General features: G+C 44.1%; 1 protein-coding gene across 1 annotated transcript in view; it reads right to left on the bottom strand.

Moving 5' to 3' along the window:
- Positions 1–16,213, bottom strand: part of cdhr3 (cadherin related family member 3) — a 45,675-nt gene extending 29,462 nt beyond the window's left edge. The window contains exons 1-7 of the mRNA XM_033038373.1: positions 16,147–16,213; positions 14,872–15,068; positions 8,986–9,151; positions 5,698–5,792; positions 3,061–3,158; positions 1,912–2,016; positions 232–380 (exon numbers count right to left, since the gene is read on the bottom strand). Of these exons, the coding sequence (XP_032894264.1) occupies positions 232–380; positions 1,912–2,016; positions 3,061–3,158; positions 5,698–5,792; positions 8,986–9,151; positions 14,872–15,068; positions 16,147–16,213 (877 nt within the window). The remainder of the gene's footprint in view (positions 1–231; positions 381–1,911; positions 2,017–3,060; positions 3,159–5,697; positions 5,793–8,985; positions 9,152–14,871; positions 15,069–16,146) is intronic.
- Between the last annotated feature and the right edge of the window lie 10,337 nt (positions 16,214–26,550).

The following is a 26,550-nucleotide window of genomic DNA, read 5'->3' as shown; positions in this document are numbered from 1 at the left end:
TTGATGTCATCATTATAGATTCTTCAATGTAATATAAAGATAGCAAATCTCACTGGTAATTTATGAAGTAAGTCTTTAGAACTCTCGTCCTCAAAGAAATGCAGAGGGGGGCTGGGAGGTGAGCTTAGGTTGCGTTGCTCTGACACTGATGCAGAATGATTCCTCTTGTGTGCTACATTTTCTGTGATTCACATTGATTAATTGCAAGATGCAGCATGGACATTTCCGTACCTGAGTTAATGGTGAAATATTGGTTTGGAGAGCTCATAAAATAAATCAAGCGGCTGGATGTTTTATCGTCATCTAGATCGTAGGCAGTGACCTTTCCAATTACTGAATTTGGTTGCATTTCTTCCAAAATATTAAATCTTGTTTCATTTCTGGAGCAACAGAAATACAGAACAACTGGCATACACAAGCCCATAAAACCAATGCACTTATTAGCTGACGTTGTATCGATGTATCCAAATCACAATAAAAATATTGTATGTAGGAAGGTCTTGGCTACTTTACAATTCCACGTGACAATAATAAAGTAACTCATTTAGACTAAAACTAAAACCTATCTAGATTAATCTGGTATAATGTAATAAAAAGGAACTTCAAATGCTGGTTTATTCCAAAGATAGACACAAAGTGCTCAGCGGGTCAGGCAGCATCTCTGGACATAAAGGATGGGTGATGTCTTGGGTCGGAATCCGAAGAAGGGTCCTGACCCGAAACGCCACCCATTCTTTTTCTCCAGAGATGCTGCCTGACCCACTGAGTTACTCCAGCACCTTGTGTCTATCCACAAAATAAAAACATTAGCTCATACACATAATCTGCAGTGTTTCCATGTGCAAAACATAAAAGCCAGGTTCGATATGAGATATGGAGATCAAATCCCATCATGGCAAACTGATGATTTCAAACACGTCGCTGAAATGTATTTTTTTTTATTGGAAAGGAAACGCGGCTATCTCGTTGTCAGGCTGGTATAAAATGTAACGTGATTCAATAACATCCTTTCGGGAAGGAAAACACAAAGTGCTGGAGGAACACAGCGGGTCAGGCAGTATCTGTGGAGGGAATGGACAGGTGACATATCAGGTCGAATCACGTTTTAAGACTGATTCGAGTCTGACTTTGGTGAAGCATGGTTGGTCACAGCAGTGTGGCTGACTTAATTCTCCTCAGTATAGTCAGCCACTTGGTCATATCAAAACATATTCAAGAAGATAAGCTACTACAGCTTCTGGATGATTATAAATGAGCATTAAACGCTAAGCACACCTGCACAGCCTACATCTTAAGATAATCACTTTTGAATAATGGAAAATAAAATAAAAAACAGCAACTGGGAAAATTTGATGCATTCACTAAATAACACCGTTAGAAATAAGGTGAATGTTTTAAGTAGAACTCATCCTTCAGAGTTAGTTAGTATTGTTCATTTTTAAACATACAATGAACTGTGAACACTGACCTTGTTTCATTATTTATCGTTTGATCTTTTGGTTTCACAGTTTCTTTTCCCATAACAGAGTCTCTTACCCAGAGTAGGGGAATCAAGAACCTGAAGACGTTGGTTTAAGGTGAGGGGGGAAAGATTTAATAGGAACCTGAGGGGTAACATTTTTACACAAAGGGCAGTGGGTGCATGGAACGAGCTGCCGGAGGAGGTAGTTGAGGCAGGGACTATGGCAATGTTTAAGAAACAATTAGACAGGTACATGGATTGGACGGGTTTAGAGGGATATGGACCAAACGCAGGCAGGTGGGACTAGTGTAGCTGGGACATGTTGACCGGTGTGGGCAAGTTGGGCAGAAGAGCCTGTTTCCACACTGTATGACTCTATTTGCTCAGACATGGGCTTTGGTTAAATATTAGCAATCAGTAAATTAAAGGAAAAAGAATTGAGTACTCACTGTTTGAAAACTGGCCAGTTGTCGTTTGCGTTAATTAAATTGACCACAATAATCCCTGTGATGCTATGACCCAGAACATCCTTCACTGTCACGATCACACTGAAGCTGTAACAATACAGAGCAACAACGCTGATAGTCAACAACACAGCAAACCTGGAGTTACGTTGTGCCTCTAACATAGCAAAGCATCCCTGGAGTTTCACAAGTGGGTCATCAAACAGGTTTTGATAAAGCACTGAAGGCAAGATGACAAAAAGCTTAGTTATGGAAGCCTTTAGACTTTAGAGATACAGCATGAAAACAGGCCCTTCGGCCCACCGAGTCCATGCCGACCCCCAATCACCTGTACACTAGCGCTGTCCCACACACTAGGGACAATTTACGATGTTACTGAAGCCACTTATTAACTTATAAACCTGTCCGTCTTCGGAGTGTGGGAGGAAACAGGAGCACCCGGAGACAACCCACGCGGTCACAGGGAGAAGGTACAAACTTCGTACAGACAGCACCCATAGTCAGGATCGAACAGTGGTCTCTGGCGCTGTAAGGCCACTGTGCCACTGTGTCGTCCTCAATGAAATAATGAAATATGAATGCTATGATGTGATAAGCAAAGTCTTACAGAGCCCTGCTAGTTTCAGCCAGGCAGCTCTGCAGGAAGAAGCGGATAGAGGCAGACAAGGTGTCCACCCTACACGTGACTGGGAAGTTCATCTGGCATTTATTCTGGGATTATTTCTGTGTAGAAACATAGAAAATAGGTGCAGGAGTAGGCCATTCGACCCTACGAGCCAGCACCACCATTCAATATGATCATGGCTGTTCATCCAAAATCAATACCCCGTTCCTGCTTTCTCCCCATATCCCTTGATTCCGTTAGCCCTAAGAGCTAAATCTAACTCTCTCTTGGATACATCCAGCGAATTGGCCTCCACTGCCTTCTGTGGCAGAGAATTCCACAGATTCACAACTCTCTGGGTGAAAATGTTTTTTCCTCATCTTAGTCCTAAATGGCCTACCCCTTATTCTTAAACTGTGACCCCTGGCTCTGAACTCCCCCAACATCGGGAACATTTTTCCTGCATCTAGCCTGTCCAATACAACTGAATTAACGCAAAACACAAAACGGGAAAGAGAAGGAACGTTTACCTGTGCAAATCTTTCTCATAATCAAATGATTTTGCCGCGAGAATTGCCCCATTTTTCCCACTAGGATTAATGATAACCAGCGAGGAGTTGACTGAATACTGAAACGAAACCAAAACATATATTTATATGGAGGCACAAGGAACTGCAGACGCTGGTTAACAGGGAGGGGTGAAGCACAAAGTGTACTCGCTAGAATTTGGAAGATTGAGGGGGGATCTTATAGAAACTTCCAACATTTTTAAGGGGTTGGACAGGCTAGATGCAGGAAGATTATTCCCGATGTTGGGGAAGTCCAGAACTAGGGGTCACAGTTTAAGGATAAGCGGGAAGTTTTTTAGGACCGAGAGGAGAAAATCATTTTTTCCACAGAGAGTGGTGAATCTGTGGAATTCTTTGCCACAGGTAGTTGTGGCCTCAAAGGTAGTTGAGGCCAGTTCATTGGCTATATTTAAGAGGGAGTTAGATGTGGCCCTTGTGGCTAGAGGGATCAGGGGGTATGGAGAGAAGGCAGGTACAGGATACTGAGTTGGATGATCAGCCATGATCATATTGAATGGCGGTGCAGGCTCGAAGGGCCGAATGGCCTACTCCTGCACCTATTTTCTATGTTTCTATGTTTCTAAGTGCTGGAGTAACCCAGTGGGTCATGCTGCCTGGCCCGTTGAGTTAATCCAGCATTTTGTTTTTTACATTCAGTTATTTCATGGATTGAACACAAGCCATTTCATAAGTTTTGCAAAAATATAAAATTGGAGGGTGAGGAGAGGCCACTAAAGTCCATAGCTCTGGAAAACAGAAGCTGGGACTACATTGTGCAATTAATATGTGTGTCCGTTTGACCCAGTACAGGGCACGCCCTGGATCCATGCTGCTTTGGCGGCGCGACTCACCCGTTGCAGCGGCCCCTACAGCCTGTCTGTCTTTTTTTAATTTTTTGTCTAGTTAAATGTAGTGTTTGGTGTTTTTTAACACTGGTTTTAAATGTGTATATGTGGGGGGCGGGGGGGGGGGGGGGGGGGGGGGAGCAGGGGGAAACCGTTTAAAATCTCTTCCCTGTCTGGGAGACCCGACCTTTTCCCTGTCGGGTCTCCGTTGTCGTTGGGGCCTAGCACCGTGGAGCGGCCTCCAACCTGAACGACCCGGGGGCTCGGGAGACTGCGGAGACTGCGGAGCTGCGGATTACTCACCATCGTGGGGCTGGCCGGCGTCGGTGCGTGGGGAGCGGTGGTGACTCGCTGCTGTGACTCGACTCCTGGGGCTCGGAGGCTCCAGCAACGCAGCCGCAGGTCCGGTGGACTGGGACATCGGGAGCTCGCGGGTCCGGGGGGAGAGAGAGACCGCTTCCCGGAGCTCCCGCAACGCGACTTCTCCAGCCCGTGTCGCGGGGTTGGAACGACCTGGAGCGGGGTCATACATCGCCCGGCACGGCTTCATGGCCGTGGGACATTCCAGCGCCCGCCGGGGGCTCCAACTTCGAGACTTTTAGACCGGGAGCAGGGCCGTAAATCGCCCGGCACGGCCTAAAATGGCCGTGGGACTTATCATCGCCCGCCTGGGGCTTCGACATCGGGAGAGACATGGAGAACAGGGGAGAGAAAAGACTTTGCCTTCCATCACAGTGGGTTCACTGTGATGGATGTTTGTGTGAACTAAATTGTGTGTATGTCTAGGAATTGTCTTTGTTTGTATGGCTGTGGAAACAGAATTTCGTTAGAGCCTCACTGAGGCTCAAATGACAATAAATTGTATTGTATTGTATTGTATTAGACTCCGATGAGTTACTATGAGTCACTTTGTGGCTGGCCTTGGCACATTGAAATGGGGATTCAGTTTGCAAAGGATTGGAAACTATTCCATCCAGTTTCTGCACGTAGAAGTTATGCATGCATATAAATAGTGTAATTCACTGATAATCATAAGATCATAAGTGATAGGAACAGAATTAGGCCATTCGGCCCATCATGTCTACTCCGCCATTCAATCATGGCTGATCTATCTCTCCCATCTAATCCCATTCTCCTGCCTTCTCCCCATAAACTCAGACACCCGCACTAATGAAGAATCTATCGATCTCTGCCTTAAATATATCCACAGCCTTCTGTGGCAAAGAATCCCACAGATTCACCACCCAGTAATGTGGCAGTGTGGAGAGTGGGAAGGGTTACAATGGGTTACAATGTTCTGAGCTGAAAATGGTGGCAGATTTACTGGCTTTAGACTTTAGAGATTCTATGGGGAAACAGGCCATTCGGTCCACTTAGTCCACGCTGAACAGCGATCTTCCCATTACATTAGCACTATCCTACACACTCTGAACAATTTACAATTTTTACTGAAGCTGTACGTCTGTGTGGGAGGAAACCAGAGCACTAGAGGAAACCTACGTGGTCAGTGTAAATGTGCAAATTCCGCGCAGACAGCACCTGGAGTCAGAATTGAACCTGGGTCTCTGAAACTGTAAGAGAGCAGCGCTACAGCTGCACCACCTTGCTGCCCTAAATGATCCTTTCTGTGCTGGTAATTAATCTACATTCCAACGTGTCACCTTCAAAGTCTGTGTAAAATAAAAAGACAGGGGGAGAGAAAGCAAGTTTCTGCATTTGGAATTTGCATCTGCCTATTTCGGAAAGGACTTACTGAGAGAACGTCGTCACCTTTGTCGGGATCAGTCGCTTTAACTTCATAGATCAAGGCACCGACGGCTAAATTCTCCAGGAAGTCAACGTATACGACTGCAAGGTAACACAGGTTAAATGAACGTGCTGATTTGCCTTCAGGCCAGGTAGCGCTTGATTCACCTGCGTCTTGCTTTCCCCAGCACTCCCTAAGGGGCCTCAACCGCTGATGTAACTTTTTGCTGGGCCACAGGGGTAAATTCAGCTCCAAGCTTCACTACTGTGGCTAGACACAAAAAGCTGGAGTAAAGGGTTATGGGGAGAAGGCCTAATTCACAACCTTTTTTACTCGTGGACATTTTTCATCAGGCTAGAAAAACGCCCCGACCTACTTGATGCCACGAGTACCTACGACTAGCATCAAGGCCTGCTGCGACCTACCTACGACCTCCTACCATCTCATGACGACCATGCTGCGAGTATGAGTCAAGGGCAAACTCGACAGGTCGTGAATTAGGTCGTGAAAGTGGGACAGGCCCATAACTCAGCGGGACAGGCAGCATCTCTGGAGAAAAGGAATGGGTGACGTTTTGGGTCGAGACCCTTCTTCAGACTGAATTCACGAGAAAGGGAAACATAGAAGATGATGTGGAGAGATAAAGAACAATGAATGAAAGATATGCAAAAAAAGTAACGATGATAAAGGAAGCAGGCCATTGTTAGATGTTTGTTGGGTGAAAAGGAGAAGCTGGTGCAACTTGGGTGGGGGAGGGATAGAGAGAGAGGGAATGCCGGGGTTACTTGGTTAGAGAAATCAATATTCATACCACTGAGCAAGTACTGACCTATAAGCCATTTAAGCTTTTTTTTTTAAATGACTATTATTTGAAACTTCTTAAATTAATATAGATTAATTATAAACATTAATATTAATTAAATTAAAGTGACCATGACTATATTAACTAAAACATTTCAAAAACACTTGATATTTTAAAAAAAACATTTATCTGCCATTTTCAGTTCAGATCGATTCAAAGACTTTTTCTCAGAACATTTAAGTTACCCCCTGGAATCAGAACTGAGTCCCGCAGAAGGTCACATCTGTTGGCATTTGAGCTCCGTTGCATTCCTGATTTCAACGCTATTTTTAGCAAGCATCAAAGTCAGGAACACAGTGACTTGCGTATTGCCGTTCCTGGTAATCGCCTCTGGAACGCAGGTTGAATAGAGGTGTGCTCCAGATGGGATGAATATTTTCCTTCATGAACCTATTAAAATCTGTTCTCAGATATCTCTGTTATCAGAAATATTTTGTGCAAGTCATGCATGTTGGCAGGGTGGATGTAATGTTGCAAGAGGGCAGTCAATAGCTGTTACTTAGATGTCATTGTCGGTTGTATCGTTGCTCTCCCTCTTCTCCCCTCTCCCATCAGGCAGGAGGGACAGAAGTTTGAAAACGCTCACCTCCAGATTCAGGGGCAGTTTCATCCCAGCTGTTATCAGGCAACAGAAACAGATTCTCATCTACCAGAGTGTGGTCCTGATCTCTCATCTCCCCCATTGGAAACCTTTGACCTATTTTTAATCAGACTTCATTGTTATGTCTTGCACTAAAGACTGAAGAAGATTAGACTTTATTGCCTTCCATCACAGTGAGGAATGTGGGGAATCCGCTGTGGTGGATGTTTATGTTAACTTTTATGTAGTTGTGTGTCTTGTTGCTTTTTTCTGGTATGACTGTATGGTAAATCGAGTTTCACTGTACCTTAAATGGTACACGTGACAATAAAATACCTTTGAACCTTTGAAATATTATACCCGTTATTATTTATCCATACACGACGGACGGCTTAATTGTGTATGTATAGTCTTTTCTTTGACTGGATAGCACGCAAAAGGTTTTCACTGTACCTTCGTACATGTGACAATAATTAACTAAACTAAACAAATCTTCACATCTGTCAAACATGTTCACAAATTCACAAGTTATAGGAGTAGAATTAGGCCATTCGGCCCTTCGAGTCTACTCCGCCATTCAATCATGGCTGATCACAGCCTCCTAATCCCATTTTCCTGCGTTCTCCCCATAACCCTTGCCACCTGTTCTAATCAAGAACTTGTCCATCTCTGCCTTAAAAATATCCACTGATTGCCTGCACAATTGAAAGACCAGCATAGGAACCAATTTAGATGGAAAACCAGATTAGAACTGGGGAGGAGAGTGAGATACCTTGGAAATAAAGTGTGGTACAAACAAACATTGGCCTCTGCAAGTCCTGTTCCATTGAATTTAAGTTGTAACTCCAACAAAACACGCATACAAGTAAATTCTTCAATGTGAAGCCAGAATCCTTGCAGGATGCTTTCCACCGACTGATTGCACACGGCAGCTGGAGGAATTCAGCGGGTCATGCGGTATCTAGGGGGATAGTGGATGTTACGGGTCAGGACCCTGATTCAGGACTCGCAGGGTAGAGGGGAGACGGCCAGCATAAAGGGGTAAGGCAAGGTTCAATTGGGGTCTTTCTGTAGGAAGGAAGTGCAGATCTCTGACTCTTTTCACCCTGGCCACAAACTCTTTGAATCACTTCCCTCTGGAAGGCGACTCCGGACTGTCAAAGCTGCCACAGCCAGACATGAAAACAGTTTTTATCCACGAGTAGTTGCTCTATTCAACAGCCAAAAATCTGTAGTCTCCCTTTGATCTGGTATTTTGTTGGTTCACATGCTTGATCAATGGTGTTTTTATCATTAATGTTTTATTATTATTAATGTTTAGTGTTTTCTGAGTCATTCGTAACTGTCACTGTTTGTCATGTTGTTACTTGTGGGCGGAGCACCAAGGCAAATTCCTTGTATGTGAATACTTGGCCAATAAACTTACTTACTTACTTACTTACTTACTTACTTACTTACTTACTTACTTACTTACTTACTTACTTACTTACTTACTTACTTACTTACTAACTAGTCAGCTATCCAAAATGGTAGTGAAAGTTCCTCTGGGGGCCCTGGTCAATATTTATCACAGCGCTGATCGCTGGTATGCGGAGTTGGTCACATGCAAATTGGCCACCACATTTTCCAACATTACAGCACTGGCATAACCTCTTCAGCTCTGAAACACTTTGGGATGTCCTGGGGTTAGTTTAAGGTGCTATATAAATGCATCCTGTTCAATTTTTGCAACTCAAAATATTCCCTTAGATCTTTCATGCTGCATTCTAAAAACGTGCTTGTTAAAGCGGGTGAAACTTTGATGCCACCTGTGAACTCGCGATACGCTCTTTACGCACTTTGTTCAACCTACCTCCGTTTGCCAGATTATCAAGGAATCTTGGGGGCTCATTGACATCATCCAGTAAAACTGTAAGTGTTTGAAAGTCTGTGTTGCCCTTGTCATCTTCAACGTAGATCAATAAGACGTAATTAGATTGAGTTTCATAGTCCAATCCTGGGTCTTGTACGACTGTCACCTGAAAAAAGAGGCAAGGTATTTTTTCCCATCACGTGTAACTCATTCAGAGTGAGTGGCATTAAATGAACTTTTACAGAGTTTACCCTGTGAATGTCGTTCATCTATTATTTCAAGGCCATTTTCCATGTTCATAGGTTCTAGGAGCAGAATTAGGACATCAAGTCTACTTCACCATTCAATCATGGATGATCTATCTTTCCCTCTCAAACCCATTCTCAAGCCTTCTCCCCATAACCCCTGACAACCTAACTAATCAAGAATCACTCAATCTCCACTGTAAAAATATCCATTAACTTGGCCTCCACAGCCATCTGTGGCAATGAATTCCACAAATTCACAACCCTGAGAAATACAGGTATGCAGAAACAAAGACCTGCAGATGCTGGTTAATACACAGTGCTGGAGTAACTCAACAAGTCAGGCAGCATCTCTGGAGAACATGAATAGATGACATTTTGGGTCAAGACCCTTCTTCAGTCTGACTTCACCGTTTTCATGTATGATTAGGTTTCTCATTGTCACGTGTACTGAGGTACAGTGTAAAGCTTTTGTTTGCATGCTTTCCAATCAAATCAGATAATGCTAGACATGAACATAATCAAGCTAAACAGAAGTACAAAAGGTAGAGCAAAGAGAGAGATACAGAGTGCAAAATATAGTTTCTCAGCATTGTAGTGCAAGTTCCAGAGAAAATTCCTATGGGGTAGGTTGGAGAATCGGCACTATATCCTGGATTATGGAAGGACCATTCAGAAATCAGACAACAGAGGGGATGCAGCTGTTCTCGAGCCTGGTGGTGCATTCTTTCAAGCTCCTGTATCTTCTGCCCGATGGGAACAGGGGGCAGGGAGAAGAAGAATTGACTGGGGTGGGTAAGGTCTTGATTATGTTGGCTGCTTTCCTGAGGCAGCGTGAAGCGTAGATGGAGTTAATATGGGGTTCTGGTCGGTGTGATGGACTGGATTACATCCTCAATTTTCTACAATTTCTCGCGGTCTTGGGCTTTTCCCAAATGTCATGCGGCTTTTCCCAAACCAAGCAGTGATACAACCCGACGGTCTGCTTTCATTGGTGCACATGTAGAAGTTTGCAAAAGCCGTTGAAGACCAACCAAATGTCTTCCCTCTCCTGAGGATGTACAAGCGATGGCATGCTTTTTGAGGTTCAGGGTCCCTTTGAAGAAAAAGGGTGTCGACCTGGAAAGTCACCTGTCCATTGCCTCCACAGATGCTGCCTGCCCCGCAGAGTTACTCCAGCCCTTTGTGTCTTGCTCAAGATTCCATTATCTAGTGCCTCTGTTTAGCAGCCTGAATGTTTGTGAATGCCTGCAAGGTCTAACATTAAATTATAAAAAGTATTGGTTTATTATAAAATCATCCATTTTACTAATTTAATATAAGATAATATTCGTTATAACAGCATTCACAAATATTCAAGCTGTTTAATGATTTTGACAGCAGATTTGGGCATATTTAATTTATTTTTTTAGAGTAATATTATACAAATATTATAATAAATAATTAGAATTAAGCTTATTATTTTGAAACATTTCAAAAATATTTAAACATTAGAATCCCTAAAGCTACTAAATATTTATCAATTAATTTATGGAAAGGAAAATTACTTCAAACTTTTCTTTCCCCTACACTACACTGTTGAAATAATGGGCCGAATGGCCTAATTCTGCTCCTATAACTTATGAACAAATTATTCGGTGAGATAATTTCCCAGTGGGATTTCCTGTTAGGTGTGAGGAAAGGAGAATGGTCCTTTGGAGAATTGGGTTAACATTTGAGGGGTGTTTGGAGGTTCTGGGTCTCGACTCGCTGGAGTTTATAGAAGGATGAGGGGGATCGCATTTAAACCTAACAAAGAGTCAAGTCAAGAGTCAAGAGAGTTTATTGTCATGTGTCCCCGATAGGACAATGAAATTCTTGCTTGCTGCAGCACAACAGAATATTGTAGGCATAAATACAGATCAGATCAGTGTGTCCATATACCATAGAATATATATATACAGGTATATATATACACACACATAAATAAACAGATAAAGTGCAATAGGCTGTTATAGTTCAGAGTTTGTTTGAAGTTGAGTTTAATAGCCTGATGGCTGTGGGGAAGTGGCTATTCCTGAACCTGGATGTTGCAGATTTCAGGCTCCTGTACCCTCTACCTGATGGCAGCGGAGAGATGAGTGAGTGGTCAGGATGGTGTGGGTCCTTGATGATGCTGGCAGCGATTTTGAGGCAGTGACTGCAATAGATCCCCACGATGGTAGGGAGGTCAGAGCCAATGATGGACTGGGCAGTGTTTACAACTTTTTGCAGCCTTTTCCGCTCCTGGATGGTCAGGTTGCCGTACCAAGCCACGATGCAACCGGTCAGCATGCTCTCTACTGTGCACCTTTAGAGGTTCGAGAGAGTCCTCCTTGACATACCGACTCTCCTTAATCTTCTCAGGAAGTAGAGGCACTGATGTGCTTTCTTTATGATTGCATCAGTGTTCTGGGACCAGGAGAGATCTTCGGAAATATGCACGCCCAGGAATTTGAAGTTCTTATCCCTTTCCACCATCGACCCGTTGATATAAACGGGACTGTAGGTCCCCATCCTACCCCTTCCGAAGTCCACAATCAGTTCCTTGGTTTTTCTGGTGTTGAATAATTGAAATAATGAAAGGCCTGGATTGAGTGGGTGTGGAGAGGATATTTCCAGTAGTGGGAGAGTCTAGGACCAGAGAACACAGCCTCAGAATAAAAGGACATACATTTAGAATGGAGATGAGGAGGAATTTCTTTAGTCAGAGGCTGGTGAATCTGTGGAATTTCATTGCTACAGACAGCAGTGGAGGTCAAGTCAATAGATCATTTTAAGGCGGAGATTGACAGGTTCTAGTTTAGTAAGGGTGTCAAAGGTTATGGGAAGAAGGCAGGAGCATGGGGTTGAGAGGGAGAAATAGATCAGCCATGGCGGAGCAGACTCAATGGGCTCGATGAATTCTGCTCCTATCTCTTACGGACATTGAAATACTGGCGGTAAACTGCACAACTTCTGAATTTATCTGGAAAATTCAGACCCATGTTTTAAATATCAAACCTTTATAATGATTTTTCTTAATACAACCAAATAAAAAACGTATTTGTCAGTGACTTCTCAGTTATGGCGCTGAAATCTTACTGAATTATTCATAATAATGTCGATTTGCATTTGCATTGAGCTTTTAATATGGCAAAACATTCCAAAGGAGTCAGCAGGCCTTTGGGAAACACAATGTGGCACTGAGTGACAGAGAAAGCTCGGAAGGTAAACGGCCAGAACCTCGGTCACAATTATAGTTTACAGGGAAGAGAGACACAAAAAGTTGGAATAACTCAATGGGTCAGGCGACATCTCTGGAGAAAAAGGAATAGGTGATGTTTCAGGTCGAACCCCTTCTTCAGACTGAGAGTCAGGGGAGATAGAAACGAGAGGTATGAAAGGGTTCAGAACAATATACAATAGACAATAGGTGCAGGAGTAGGCCATTTGGCCCTTCGAGCCCGCACCGCCATTCAATGTGATCATGGCTGATCATCCACAGTCAGTACCACGTTCCTGCCTTCTCCCCATATCCCCTGACTCCGTTATTTTTAAGAGCCCTATACAGCTCTCTCTTGAAAGCATTCAGAGAACCTGCCTCCACCGCCCTCTGAGGCAGAGAATTCCACAGACTCACCACTCTCTGAGAAAAAGTGTTTCCTCGTCTCCGTTCTAAATGGCTTACTCCTTATTCTTAAACTGTGGCCCCTGGTTCTAGACTACCCCAACATCGGGAACATGTTTCCTGCCTCTAGTGTGTCCAAGCCCTTAACAATCTGATATGTTTCAATGAGAACTCCTCTCATCCTTCTAAACTCCAGAGTGTACAAGCCCAGCTGCTCCATTCTCTCAGCATATGACAGTCCTGCCATCTCGGGAATTAACCTTGTAAACCTACGCTGCACTCCCTCAATAGCATGAATGTCCTTCCTCAAATTAGGGGACCAAAACTGCACGCAATACTCCAGGAGTGGTCTCACTCGGGCCCTGTACAACTGCAGAAGGACCTCTTTGCTCCTATATTCGATTCCTCTTGTTATAAAGGCCAACATGCCATTCGCTTTCTTCACTGCCTGCTGTACCTGCATGCTTACTTTCATAGACTGATGTACAAGGACCCCCAGATCCCGTTGTACTTCCCCTTTTCCCAACTTGACACCAACAAATCATACTTTTCATGAGAAAAGTTTTCAAACTTTTCATACCTCTAGTTTCCCTCTCCCTGACTCAGTCTGAAGAAGGATTTCGACCCGAAATGTCACCTATTCCTAGAAGGCTGTGGAGACCAACTTATTAGATATTTTTAAGACAGAGATAGATAGATTCTTGATTAGCACGAGTGTCAGGGGTTATAGGGGGAAGACAGGAGAATGGGGTTAGGAGGGAGAGATAGATCAGCCATGATTGAATGGGCTGAATGGCCTAATTCTGCTCCTATCACTTATGACCTGATGAGTGTGAGGGATAGTGTTTGTGTACGGGGATTGCTGGTTAGCGCGGACTCGGTGGGCCGAAGGGCCTGTTTCCGTACTGTATTTCAAAAGTCGAAAGTAAACTAATAGTCCGCAACCAGTAACTGGTGAATCTGACTGGATGCAAGCTGGGACATGGGTAGCAGTGTTTTGAATAACCTCACGTTCATAGAGGGTAAAATGAGGGTGCTGGCCTGCAGTGCAAAACGATCGCCGAGTCTCAAGGTAAGATAGCTGTAGAGTGATTCTTGTAGTGAACTGCATACAAAAATGAATTTTATTGCACCTCAGTACATCTGACAAATAAAGTACCATTGTACCATTGATAGGATGTCAACAGCAGACGTGCTGAGGAGAGGAAGTCAATATTAAGGAGGTGGAGTAGGGTTTCTTAGTATAGCATGACTATGTGGGCTGAACGTCACCTTTGGAATGAACACCGTAACCAGTGTTGTGACTGGTGAAGATCACGGCCTGATAGTTGTCAGGGAGAGGGATTGAGTTCCTTCCAAATCGTTTTGCTCTCAGTTCTACTTAATGTCAAGTGCAGGTAAACAGTGTAAAATCACCCTCATATATAACCGAGCACTTGTCACGATTAAACACCATTTGCTGGCGTTTTGCCCACAGTCTGATAGTTGCTCCTTCTCAATGCCTGAGCACTGGACAAATTGTACTCACTTCCCTTGCTCCATAGTAACAAACAATGGCTCAAGAACTAGCCAGCCATTTTATTCGGGGAAGCACTACAGTTTCAGGAAGATTATTTTTTTAAACTTGTTTTACACCTCACTATCAATACACATGGGTGACACGGTGGCACAGCGGTAGAATTGCTGCCTTACAGCGCCAGAGACCCGGATTTGATCCTGACTATGGGTGCTGTCTGTACGGAGTTTGTACCTTCTCCCCATCACCTGCATGGGGTTTCCCCGGGTGCTCCGGTTTCCTCCCACACTCCAAGACGTACAAGGTTTGTACATTAATTGGCTTCGGTAAAATTGTAAATTGTCCCTTGTGTGTGTGTGTAGGATGGCATAAGTGTGTGGGAATCGCTGGTTAGCACGGACTCGGTGGGCCAAACGGCCCGTTTCTGTACTGTGTCCCTAAACTTAATATGTGCTATTTACTTTTGTAAAGGTGCTTTTTTTAAAAAACGTTCTTACCGCCAAGCGCAGACCAACCACCACGGAAACAGCAAAGAAGTTGTCGACTGGATTGCTATTGGCTATTTTAGCAGTCAGTCCTACCCCATCGATTGTTGAATTCACAGAAAAGTTAAAGATAGTAGTTCCTGCAGGAGTATCTTCTTTGATTTTTACAGTCGCAGGTAGATGTAGTATTTTGATAAATCCACGGACACCTCACAGAAAATGAGAAAAATACGTTGTTATTTTGAAAGGTGGGCCAAGTACCACTAAAATTAATCTAAATTATTTGTAATTTAGTCTGAAGAAGGGTTCCAATCTGAAAAGCCACCTATCCTTTTTCTCCAGAGATGCTACCTGACCCGTTGAGTTACTTCAGCTTTTTGTGTCTATCTTCGGTTTAAACCAGCATCTGCAGTTCCTCTCTACACACTAGAGGCAATTTACAGAGGCCAATTAACCCATAAACCTTGGGATGTGGGAGGAAGCCGGGGCACCCACTAGGAAAGGAATAGGTGACGTTTCGAGTCGAGACCCTTCTTCAGACTGAGAGTCAGGGGAAAGGGAAACAAGAGATACAGATGGTGATACAGAGAGATATAGAACATGTGAATGAAAGAAGGTAGACACAAAATGCTGGAATAACTCAGCAGGATAGGAAATGCAAATAAGTAACGATGATAAAGGAGACAGGCCATTGGTAGCTGTGGCCTAGATGAGTTACATACAATGAGACTGAACAAGACGATTTTGAAGCTAGTACAACAACTTGGGTGGGGAGGGACGGAGAGAGAGGGTTGCACGGGTTACTTGAAGTTAGAGAAATCAATATTGGTACCGGTGGCTCGTAAGCTGCCCAAGCGAAAAATGAGGTACAGCCTTGTTCAGTTGTTCGAAAGTGCAGTCAGCACATAATGATTTTACATACTACCCTGTCATTACATTTAGTGACATTAATAGCATGATATAACTATTTAAGTGTGAGTGCACTCCAATTAGTAATAATTAATGCATGAAGCAGTCTTTACATCTTTAAATTATATTTATATTCGTGCCTTTTTAACTTATCAATAATCTTCTAACTTTGTACAAGTGTCTGTAAAGCAAAGACAGTTTCTACAACATTTTGAAAGCAAAGCATAGTAATTGTCTGAAGAGAGATATAGTATTATTGAATATGATTCCAATTTGATAATATATTTAACATTTGGTGAATGAATGGGGAAGTAAACTTTTGGGCAAGATATTTAGGCAGTTCAAATAAGCATTTGTGGAGCTCAGTAAGGAACATACCTGGTATTTCTCCCGTGTAGCAGTTAACAATGAGGAATAATTTAAGGGAATCTGCAACTGTGACCATTGTTAATGTCCTCAGATCTCTCGACCTCGTCTGCCTTGTGTCGGAGAAAGTTGCTCTGTAGCTCCTGACTTAAGTAAGCCCAGTTGTCTCTGGGCTGTGTTGGCGCCTTGGCCAGTTTACTTGGTCTAGATTAACTAACGGGCAAGCCTAGCGAAACACATCACGTCATCAGGGAGTCAGTTCCCATTGACTCTGGCCACTTCTCAAGTTCTTTGTGTTAGCTTCACCTCGTCAATCACACATTATTCATCCATTGTTACTAAACCCGCTCTTTAAATATTGCACATTCGAGATTACATTCAACAAAATAGAATAACTGCATAGCTAAGGTATAGGTGGTTATCATAAAGTCACTCCCTGCAAAGTATTACTGGATAAACAAAATATTTTAGAAGCTGTACACTTCATTGTCCGTCTGCTGTGTGTTTCACAATGTGGCTGGGGTTATGGGGACAAGGCAGGAGAATGGGGTTGAGAGGAAGGGATAGATCAGCCATTTATTGAATGGCGGGGAAGACGATGGGCTGAATGGCCTAATTCTGTTCCTATCACATGTGAACAACATATGAACTTATGAAGAATAGAACCTGGAGCATTTGACAAACTGGATTCTTTTACCCTCGATCTGGTTTAGTAAATATACCAAAACGAATACATCGGTCTTGACCCAACAAGTTTATTCAATTCTCACCCCAGGGGACTCACTCTGGTCCACAGCCTCTAACTCCCAAGGAGTCCAAAGTGTTACCCAGAGTAAGTGATATTTAATACAAAATCCAAGCATATAAATGTTCACAATTCGCCCCCCCCCCTTCAGTTGTCTCATCATTATCCAGGAATATCACGTACTAACGTGAAATGTTTTTGCCCTAATCCGCTGCAGTTACATAGAAACATAGAAAATAGGTGCAGGAGGAGGCCATTCGGCCCTTTGAGCCAGCACCGCCATTCATTGTGATCATGGCTGATCGTCCCCAATCAATAACCCGTGCCTGCCTTCTCCCCATATCCCATGATTCCACCAGCCCCTAGAGCTCCATCTAACTCTCTCTTAAATCCATCCAGTGACTTGGCCTCCACTGCCCTCTGAGGCAGGGAATTCCACAAATTCACAACTCTCTGGGTGAAAAAGTTTTGTTCACACCTCAGTCTTAAATGACTTCCTCTTTATTCTAAGATTGTGGCTCCTGGTTCTCGACTCGCCATTGGGAACAATTTTTCCTGCATCTAGCTTGTCCAGTTCTTTTATAATTTTATATGTTTCTATAAGATCCCCCTCATCCTTCTAAACTCCAGTGAATACAAGCCTAGTCTTTTCAATCTTTCCTCATATGACAGTCCCGTCATCCCAGGGATCAATCTTGTGAACCTACGCTGCACTGCCTCAATCACAAGGAGGGAGTTACAAGCTGCATCTTGTTATTGCAATGATAGCAGGCTACACCCAAAGGCCATGTGCTGAGAAACAAACGACTCCCTGCTGATAGTTCAGATACGGCCCTGAATAAGTTGAATTTGTGTAAATTTCCACTGCATATTTGGTGCTCTGTATTCTACCACTGTTTTCTGCATTTTTCCACTGCGTTTAGTACTGCTAGTATATTTTCTCACATTCATAGATCATGATGGTGATTTTGGCAATGTGGTTAGGATCTCAACACCAAATGCAATCAGATCTTCAGTATGATTCCTCCTCCAGTTGTCTCCATATAGAAGCTCAGAGAGAGAGAGAGAGAGAGGGGAATGAATTTCACAAGAATCGTTCCTGATTGAATCTAAATTGGTTCTCTCTGCCAGCTTCTCTAAACCAAAGAGCTCTACCAATATTCTTTTACGCTATCACCAGCATAGCTCACTTACTAGTGTCAACATTAGTAAGCAACGAGAATGAACTGCAGATGCTGGTTTCCATCGAAGATAGACACAAAATGCTGGAGTAACTCAGCAGGACAGGCAGCATCCCGCTCAGTCTGAAGAAGGGTCTCGACGCGAAACGTCACCCATTCCTTCTGTCCAGAGATGCTGCCTGTCCCGCTGTGTTACTTCAGCACATTACTGTAGTTTAGATTAGTTTATCATTTCAGATATGAGGTGAGACTAGGTAGGCTGAGTTAATTTTTCTCAGAGATAAGAAGGCGTGGGTGAATCTGGTTGAGGTTTACAAAATTATGAGAGGGGGATATGTTTAAGTTTAGTTTAGAGATGGTATGCCAAATATGCCAGCAGTCCATGCAGCAACATACAACCCAAGGTTCTGAAGAAGGGTTTCGCGTCTGAAGAAGGGTTTCGGCCCGAAACATTGCCTATTTCCTTCGTTCCATAGATGCTGCCGCATCCACTGAGTTTCTCCAGCAATTTTGTCTACCTTCGATTCTCCAGCATCTGCAGTTCCTTCTTGAATACAACCCACGGCCATGACAAATGGTATGTACCAAGCATCTGCTTCATTGGTATTTTATGAAATATTGAGGCGTCAAGAAAATAGTATAATAAATATCCAGTCATCCAAATCTGACTTAGCAGAGGAATATTTAGGTAAAGAAATATGGAATATGTTATATTTCTGAAACAGTGAGAAGCTGTAGGTGAGCATGAAGATTTGTGGATCTTTATAAGCTAATAGTCAGATCCAAAACATAATTTTAAACGCTAATTGAATGTTAGTCTTGGGGGTGAGGTGTAGAATGCAAAATTAATTAAACCTATCTTGACCATTGCATTCAAAGCTGGACAGGGGTATACAATTAATTTTCTAAGGAGAACAATGTAAACTGTATTGGCATTGGAGTGGATGCAGGTCACATTCACTGGATTAATATTGTGCTTACAGGTACAATATAATTAGCACATTCTATTTAAACTTATCTGAATATAAAAGATGAATGAACCGTCTAATTCATGCGTAAGGTAATTAAGGGAGTTGACAATGTAGGAACACAAACTATATTTCCTCTGCCAAGAATGTCATGAACAAGGGACATTAACCTAATATGTGTAGGAAGGAACTCCTGATGCCAGTTTAAACCGAAGATAGGCACAAAAAGCTGGAGTAACTCAACGGGTCAGACAGCATCTCCGGAGAACAGGAATGGGTGACTTTTCAGGATGAGACCCTTCTTCAGACTAATACCTAATGCCAAATTTGTGTTGGATCATTCAACAATGATTTCTGAACGTGTTTCCTCACATCAGAGGAGGAGGGTCAGACTTTGCCACAGAAGGCTGTAGAGGCTAAGTTGGTGGATATTTATAAGGCAGAGATAGATTCTTGATTAGTACAGGTTATATATATATATATATATATATATACATATGGAGGGAGAGAAATGGGCCCACAGTCTTAGAATAAAGTGGAGGTCATTTAAGACCGAGGTGAGAAAAATCTTTTTTACCCAGAGACTTGTGAATTTATGGAATCCCGTGCCACAGAGGGCAGTGGAGGCCAAGTCACTGGATGGATTTAAGAGAGAGTTAGATAGAGCTCTAGGGTCTAGTGGAGTCAAGGGATATGGGGAGAAGGCAGGCACGGGTTATTGATTGAGGACGATCAGCCATGATCACAATGAATGGCGGTGCTGGCTCGAAGGGCCGAATGGCCTCCTCCTGCACCTATTTTCTATGTAACGTGAAAAAAAATATATATACACACACACACACACATTTTTATAAATTGACTTTGTCATTTTGTCAAACACTATATCTCTATCTGCCTCTATTCAAAATCACCTACACATCCACAATACATATCAAGCTATTTTATCTTTCATGCAATGAACACAATATACTCATTCAATGAATAATGTAATAGGGCAGTGTTGTGTAAATACTAGTTCAGCAACGACCACAGACCTGTCCCTGCACGTTTTGGCTTCATAGTCACTGTGCCACGTAAAGTTCCAGTTAGAGTCAGCGACCTGTGTGCATTGTCTATGGACGTATCTGAAAGATTGATTGCAATCCTTTATTCTTTGATCTTTAAACGGCAAGGTTTCTATGTGCTGTGCTAATGTTTGGTGAGCCCAATCAGGAATATAGACATCATTCTTGAACAAGCGGGTATCTGAAGGGTAGTGAGTTGGCAGCTTGTAAAACTCACTATATTCATTTCAATGGTAATAAAAAAAATAGGAGAGGATTAAAATCAGTTTTGCTCTTTAGTACATTCTCAGAACCCTGGGTCGTGAAAGTTACAATGATGATGGCCATAATTTACCAACTTCTCGTGTTACTAGCTGACTGGACAGTGGAGACACATGATCTCCTTGTTAAGTTTAGTTAAGCGATACAGCGTGGAAACAGATTTTTCGGCCCACCGAATTCGTGTCGACCAGCAACCACCCTTTCACTAGTTCTATCCTACACTCTACGGGCAATTTACACTTCACAGGATCCAACTAACCTACAAACCTGCACGTCTTTGGGATGTGAGAGGAAACCGGAGCACACCGAGAAAGCCCACGCGGTATTAGGGAGAATGTACAAACTCCACATTGGCAGCACCTGTAGTCAGGATCGAACCTGTGTCTCTGGCGCTGCGAGGCAGCAACTGTACCGCTGTGCCCCTGGACAGCGATGGAGCTGCTCCTACACTGTTGCGCTGAGTTCCAGAGACATTCGGCGGGGAACACAAATGACAACCGTATCACTGAAGTTTGACACACAATGCCGGAGTAACTCAGCGGGACTGGCAGCATCACTGGAGAGAAGGAATGGGTGACGCTTCGGGTCGAGACCCTTCTTCAGACCCGAAACGTCACCCATTCCTTCTATCCAGAGATGCTGCCTGTCCCGCTGAGTTACTCCAGCATTTTGTGTCTATGTTCGGTGTAAACCAGCATCTGCAGTTCCTTCCCATATCATTGCCTAAGGTTCTAACCCTGGCAGGTCCTGGCACTAATCAGGAAGCACGATCTGCTTCCACCAGCATCGCGGGAAGGGTCAGATCAGGGGGTGGAGATGGCAGCAGATACAATGCAGAAAAAAGGATGGCTGGGGTTTCAGGTCAGGACCCTTCTTCAGACTTCTCGGGACTGTTGCAAAGTGAATGTTGAAACATATAAGATTGTTAAGGTTTGGACAGGAAACATGTTCCAGATGTTGGGGTAGTCCAGAACCAGGGGCCACAGTTTAAGAATAAGGGGTAAGCCATTTAGAACGGAGACGAGGAAACACTTTTTCTCACAGAGAGTTGTGAGTCTGTGGAATTCTCTGCCTCAGAGGGCGGTGGAGGCCGGTTCTCTGGATACTTTCAAGAGAGAACTTGATAGGGCTCTTAAAGATAGCGGAGTCAGGGGATATGGGGAGAAGGCAGGAACGGGGTACTGATTGGGGATGATCAGCCATGATCACATTGAATGGCAGTGCTGGCTCGAAGGGCTGAATGACCTACTCCTGCACCTATTGTCTATTGTCTATTGAATGGAGAGCTGTACATTCGAAGGGGGTACAATACTTTTCTATGTCCCCGATGTCTCCATGATGACTCTATATTCTGCTCAGCTTTTAGCAATCCCTCTGGAATTTGATTTGATTTCCCAGACCTGCCAGCTATTACTGAGATCTGCCTGATGGAAAATAATTTCTGGCCTTGAGGTAACATTACGACCCAGATATTTTCTGTATCGGAAGGTAAGCTACAGCGACAAGTTAAGCTGCAGCTACAGCTCAGTGGAATTCATTTTTAATGACCAGCATGGCAGCTGAATCAAGATATCCTGCCAAGTCTTACACTCTCATTCTTCTGAACACCTGCAGCCACATTTCACATCTTCCTTTCCTCGCCAGGGTTTAGTTTAGTTTAGAGATACAGCGTGGAAACAGGCCCTTCAGCCCACTGACTCTGCTCGACACACTGGGAGTAATTTTACAGAGGCCAATTAACCTACAAACCCAATGTGGGAGGAAACCAAGAGCACCTGGAGAAAACTCGCGCGGAAACGGGGAGAACGTACATGTTCTGCACAGACAGCACCCGTAGGCGGGAGCGAACCCGGGGTCTCTGGCGCTGGGTGTGAACAGCTTTGTTTTGCATGCTATTCAATCAGATCAGGTCAGGAATTCCTGTAGCGGCAGATTTTCATATCTTTCAGGTAATTAGCACCCTAGCCGCTATTTGGATGAGAATGGTTGAAGGGGGTGTCTTCTCAACGCATGCAAGCTCACTCACAGAGACCTTCAGAGCTTCTTCTCAGATATGGCTTCAGAACACAGTCTTTTGATGAATAAATTCTTTATTGTTGATAGAAAGCGGTAAAATACATCCAAACTTCTTCAGACTCGTTACTTAATGCCCCTGTCCCACTTAGGAAACCTGAACGGAAACCTCTGGAGACTTTGCGCCCCACCCAAGGTTTCCGAGCGGTTCCCGGAGGTTTTTGTCCGTCTCCCTACCTGCTACCTCCGGCAACCACCTGCAACCTCCGGGAACCGCACGGAAACCTTGGGTGGGGCGCAAAGTCTCCAGAGGTTTCCATTCAGGTTTCCTAAGTGGGACAGGGGCATTAGGCAGCAACTCTACCTGCTGCACCACCGTGCTGTCCCTAAACATGTTACACCTTTCTAATGTTGTGGATCTTTCTTCAGGTTTAGGGTTAGGTATATTATTGTTACATGTACTGAGGTAATGTGAACAGCTTTGTTTTGCATGCTATTCAATCAGATCTGGTCAGGAATACCTGTAGCGGCAGATTTTCATATCTTTCAGGTAATTAGCACCCTAGCCGCTATTTGGATGAGAATGGTTGAAGAGGGTGTCTTCTAAACGCATGCAAGCTCACTCACAGAGACCTTCAGAGCTTCTTATCAGATATGGCTTCAAAACACAGTCTTTTGTTGAATAAATGCTTTATTGTTGATAGAAAGTGGTAAAATAAATCCAAACTTATTCCGACTCGTTACCACAATCTTCTTCGAACTCCAGCTTATTACTTTAGACATTAGAAAACTCCTTGGGTCTCCGTAACACTGTCAAGATCTGGCATATGGCCCGCATGGCCCGCATGGAGGAGGCGCTGTCCTGTACGGCTGCCTGTCCTGCAGCTGTCCGTTTTTTTCACTTCTTTTTTATTATTTTTAGTACGTTAAAGTGTGTAGTTGGGGGGTCTAATCTTTTTATGTGTGGGGGGTGGTGGGGGGGAAGGGGGAAACTGCTTTTTCAAGTCCCTACCTGGTCGGAGAGGCTGCCTTCCTCCGAGCAGCACCTTCGACCTGTCCTCGCGGCCTACCAGCGGGTCCTGGAGCGACGTTTCCTGAGGGGACCTGGCCAGAACCTCGGCTTTGGCGGTGGCGCAGCGCTGGAGCGCTATTGCGGAGCGGGCGATGCCTTTCCTGGGTCGCCGCGCTGGAACTCCAGTATGCTGGGACCGCCGATGAAAACATTGTGGAGCCGCGGTTCTGTGGAGCGGCAAGCTGCAGCGCTGAACTTTACATCCCGGAGCCTGGGATCTCTCGCCGAGATCGCCAGTGTGTGGAGCTCCGTCAAACGCGGTCTGTTGGCTTGGAAGCCGCGGTCTCCGGTTAAGAAGGCGGCCGTTCCTGGCACCCCAAGCCGCTGAGGGTTCTCCCGACGCCAGAGCACCATCACCCGGCGAGAACATCGGGCGCCGTGGCGGCGACTGTGGAGACCTCAATAGGCCCGACTCTGGGTGGACAAGAGGATGGGGACTGGACTTTGTGCCTTCCCCCACAGTGGGAACCACTGTGGGGGGATGTTTTTGTGTTTTGGTGTTGAACTTCTTGAATGCTATGTTGTATTTTTATTAGTGTGCTGCAAGGACATCTGAATTTCCCCTGAATAAGGGGATTAATAAAGTAAATCTAATCTAATCTAATGGTAGAAGAGTTAACCTTCCCCATCTCTCCAAACTAATCAAAAACTAAACTTCTGCCCAAGCATCTAAGCTCCAAACACGCCCCAAAACACATCATAAATCCCACCCACAATATAACGGGCAGTCTAAAATTTAAAGGCACATGCCATCATCAATGGCATGCAAAACAGGCCAAATGGCCACTACAATTCCTTCTCTCCAGGTAGCAGTAGTGAGGTGCCCGAAACGGGTCTCGACCCGAAACATCACCCATTCCTTCTCTCCAGAGATGCTGTCCGTCCCGCTGAGTTACTCGAGCTTTTTTGTGTCCATGTTCGGTTTAAACCAGCATCTGCAGTTCCTTCCTACACAATGGTGGTTTTGCCAGCGATAATCAGGTTGTAGAAATAAATAGGTGGAAAGTATTTGTCTTACAAACGTATCAAATGTTAAATAGTCTCGATCAAATTATTTATTTCTTTTATATATAAAGTACAATTACTGATCTGTTATAATGGAGAGGACAATGATTAATTGATAATGCTGAAAGGGTTCTCATGCAGAATTAAACGCAGATACTGGTAGTGGGATTTACCTAATAATTAAAATTTTAAATGTGTTATTTATCTTGTGATCGGATTTAGCATGGAATGAATTATCTTCTGATGTTATGTATGTTCATGTGGACACAAGGAACCGCACATGATGGTTTACAGAGCAATGCACAAAGTTCCGGGATAACTCAGCGGGTCAGGCAGCATCTGTGGATAAGCGACATTTGGGTCGCGAACCTTCTTCACTGAAGAATGTTCCCGACCCGAAACGTCCCCTATCCATGTTCTCCAGAGAAACTGCCTGACCCGCTGAATTACTCCAGCACTTTGTGTCTTTTTACGCATGTTCTTCATCCCCGTTCAACAATGTTCATCGTTAGGATCCAGTAATGAAAGAGTGGCTAAAAAGTGCAAAATGATTTGAAGATTCATTTTTACATTTAAACATTTTTGTCGTTTCTCTAAAGCTGATACAGTATTTAACAATGACAGATTGGGAGACATTGTTGCGCTTAGTTGCATCGTTGAATAGGAACTTGTTTTTTTCCTGCTCTGAAAATCTCCATGCCCTGTCCAATATGGTGAGGTTTCAAAATGTTGAGGTCACAAGCAGATTTTCGGTTCTCACCAATCAGTTGTAGAAACGATAGTCATTTTATGCATTGGAAAGAGCTGCAGATGTTGGTTTAAATCAAAGATAGACACAAAATGCTGGAGTAACTCAGCGGGACAGGCAGCATCTCTGACTCAGTGTTTACACTGGGCGGCGGACTGGCTTGCGATGCGAATAGGGCTGTTGAGCCAAAACCAAAAAGGCCTAAGGCAGGCAACGCCATTGTAGTGGGAGACTCCATTGTGAGAGGTACGGACAGGGGTTTCTGCGGCAACAGACGGGATGCGAGGATGGTGTGCTGCCTTCCTGGTGCCAGGATCCAGGATGTCACGGACAGAGTGCAGAAAATCCTCAAGGGCGAAGGTGAACATCCGGAAGTGGTAGTGCATGTCGGCACAAACGATGTCGGAAAGAAGGGGATGAATATTCTGCAGCGTGACTTTAGAGAGCTCGGAAAAATGCTGAAAAGCAGGACCTCCAGGGTTGTTATCTCCGGTTTGCTTCCAGTTCCTCGTGCTGGCGAGAGCAGGAACAGGGAGATACGGGACCTGAACGTGTGGCTGAGGAACTGGTGCACAGGGCAGGGATTCTTAGATCACTGGGATCTGTTTTGGGGTAAGGGGGAACTGTACAAAAGGGACGGATTGCATCTTAACAGGTGTGGGACCAGCATTCTGGCAGGCAGGTTTGCCACTGCTACACGGGTGGTTTTAAACTGAATAAGGGGGGTGGGGTGTCGAATGGGATAGTGGAGGATGGAGTTAAAGGGAACGGGTTTCTTAAATGTGTGAGCGTAGAGACAGAGGGGTGCAAAATGAGGGTAGAAGCAATAGGTAGCAAGGCGAAAAGTAAAAGTGGCAGGCCGGCAAATCCAGGGCAAAAATCAAAAAGGGCCACTTTTCAGCATAATAGTATAAGGGGTAGGAGTGTTGTAAAAACAAGCCTGAAGGCTTTGTGTCTCAATGCAAGGAGCATTCGTAATAAGGTGGATGAGTTGAATGTGCAGATAGCTATTAATGACTATGATATAGTTGGGATCACGGAGACATGGCTCCAGGGTGACCAAGGCTGGGAGCTGAACATCCAGGGATATTCAATATTCAGGAGGGATAGACAGAAAGGGAAAGGAGGTGGGGTAGCGTTGCTGGTTAGAGAGCAGATTAACGCAATAGAAAGGAAGGACATTAGCTTGGAGGATGTGGAATCGATATGGGTAGAGCTGCGAAACACTAAGGGTCAGAAAACGCTAGTGGGAGTTGTGTACAGGCCACCTAACAGTAGTAGTGGAGTTGGGGATGGCATCAAACAGGAAATTAGAAATGCGTGCAACAAAGGTAAAACAGTTATAATGGGTGACTTCAA

This window comes from Amblyraja radiata, chromosome 19 (genome assembly GCF_010909765.2).
Source record: "Amblyraja radiata isolate CabotCenter1 chromosome 19, sAmbRad1.1.pri, whole genome shotgun sequence".
NCBI classification, from domain to species: domain Eukaryota; kingdom Metazoa; phylum Chordata; class Chondrichthyes; order Rajiformes; family Rajidae; genus Amblyraja; species Amblyraja radiata.
This window is presented reverse-complemented; position numbering and strand designations above follow the sequence as displayed.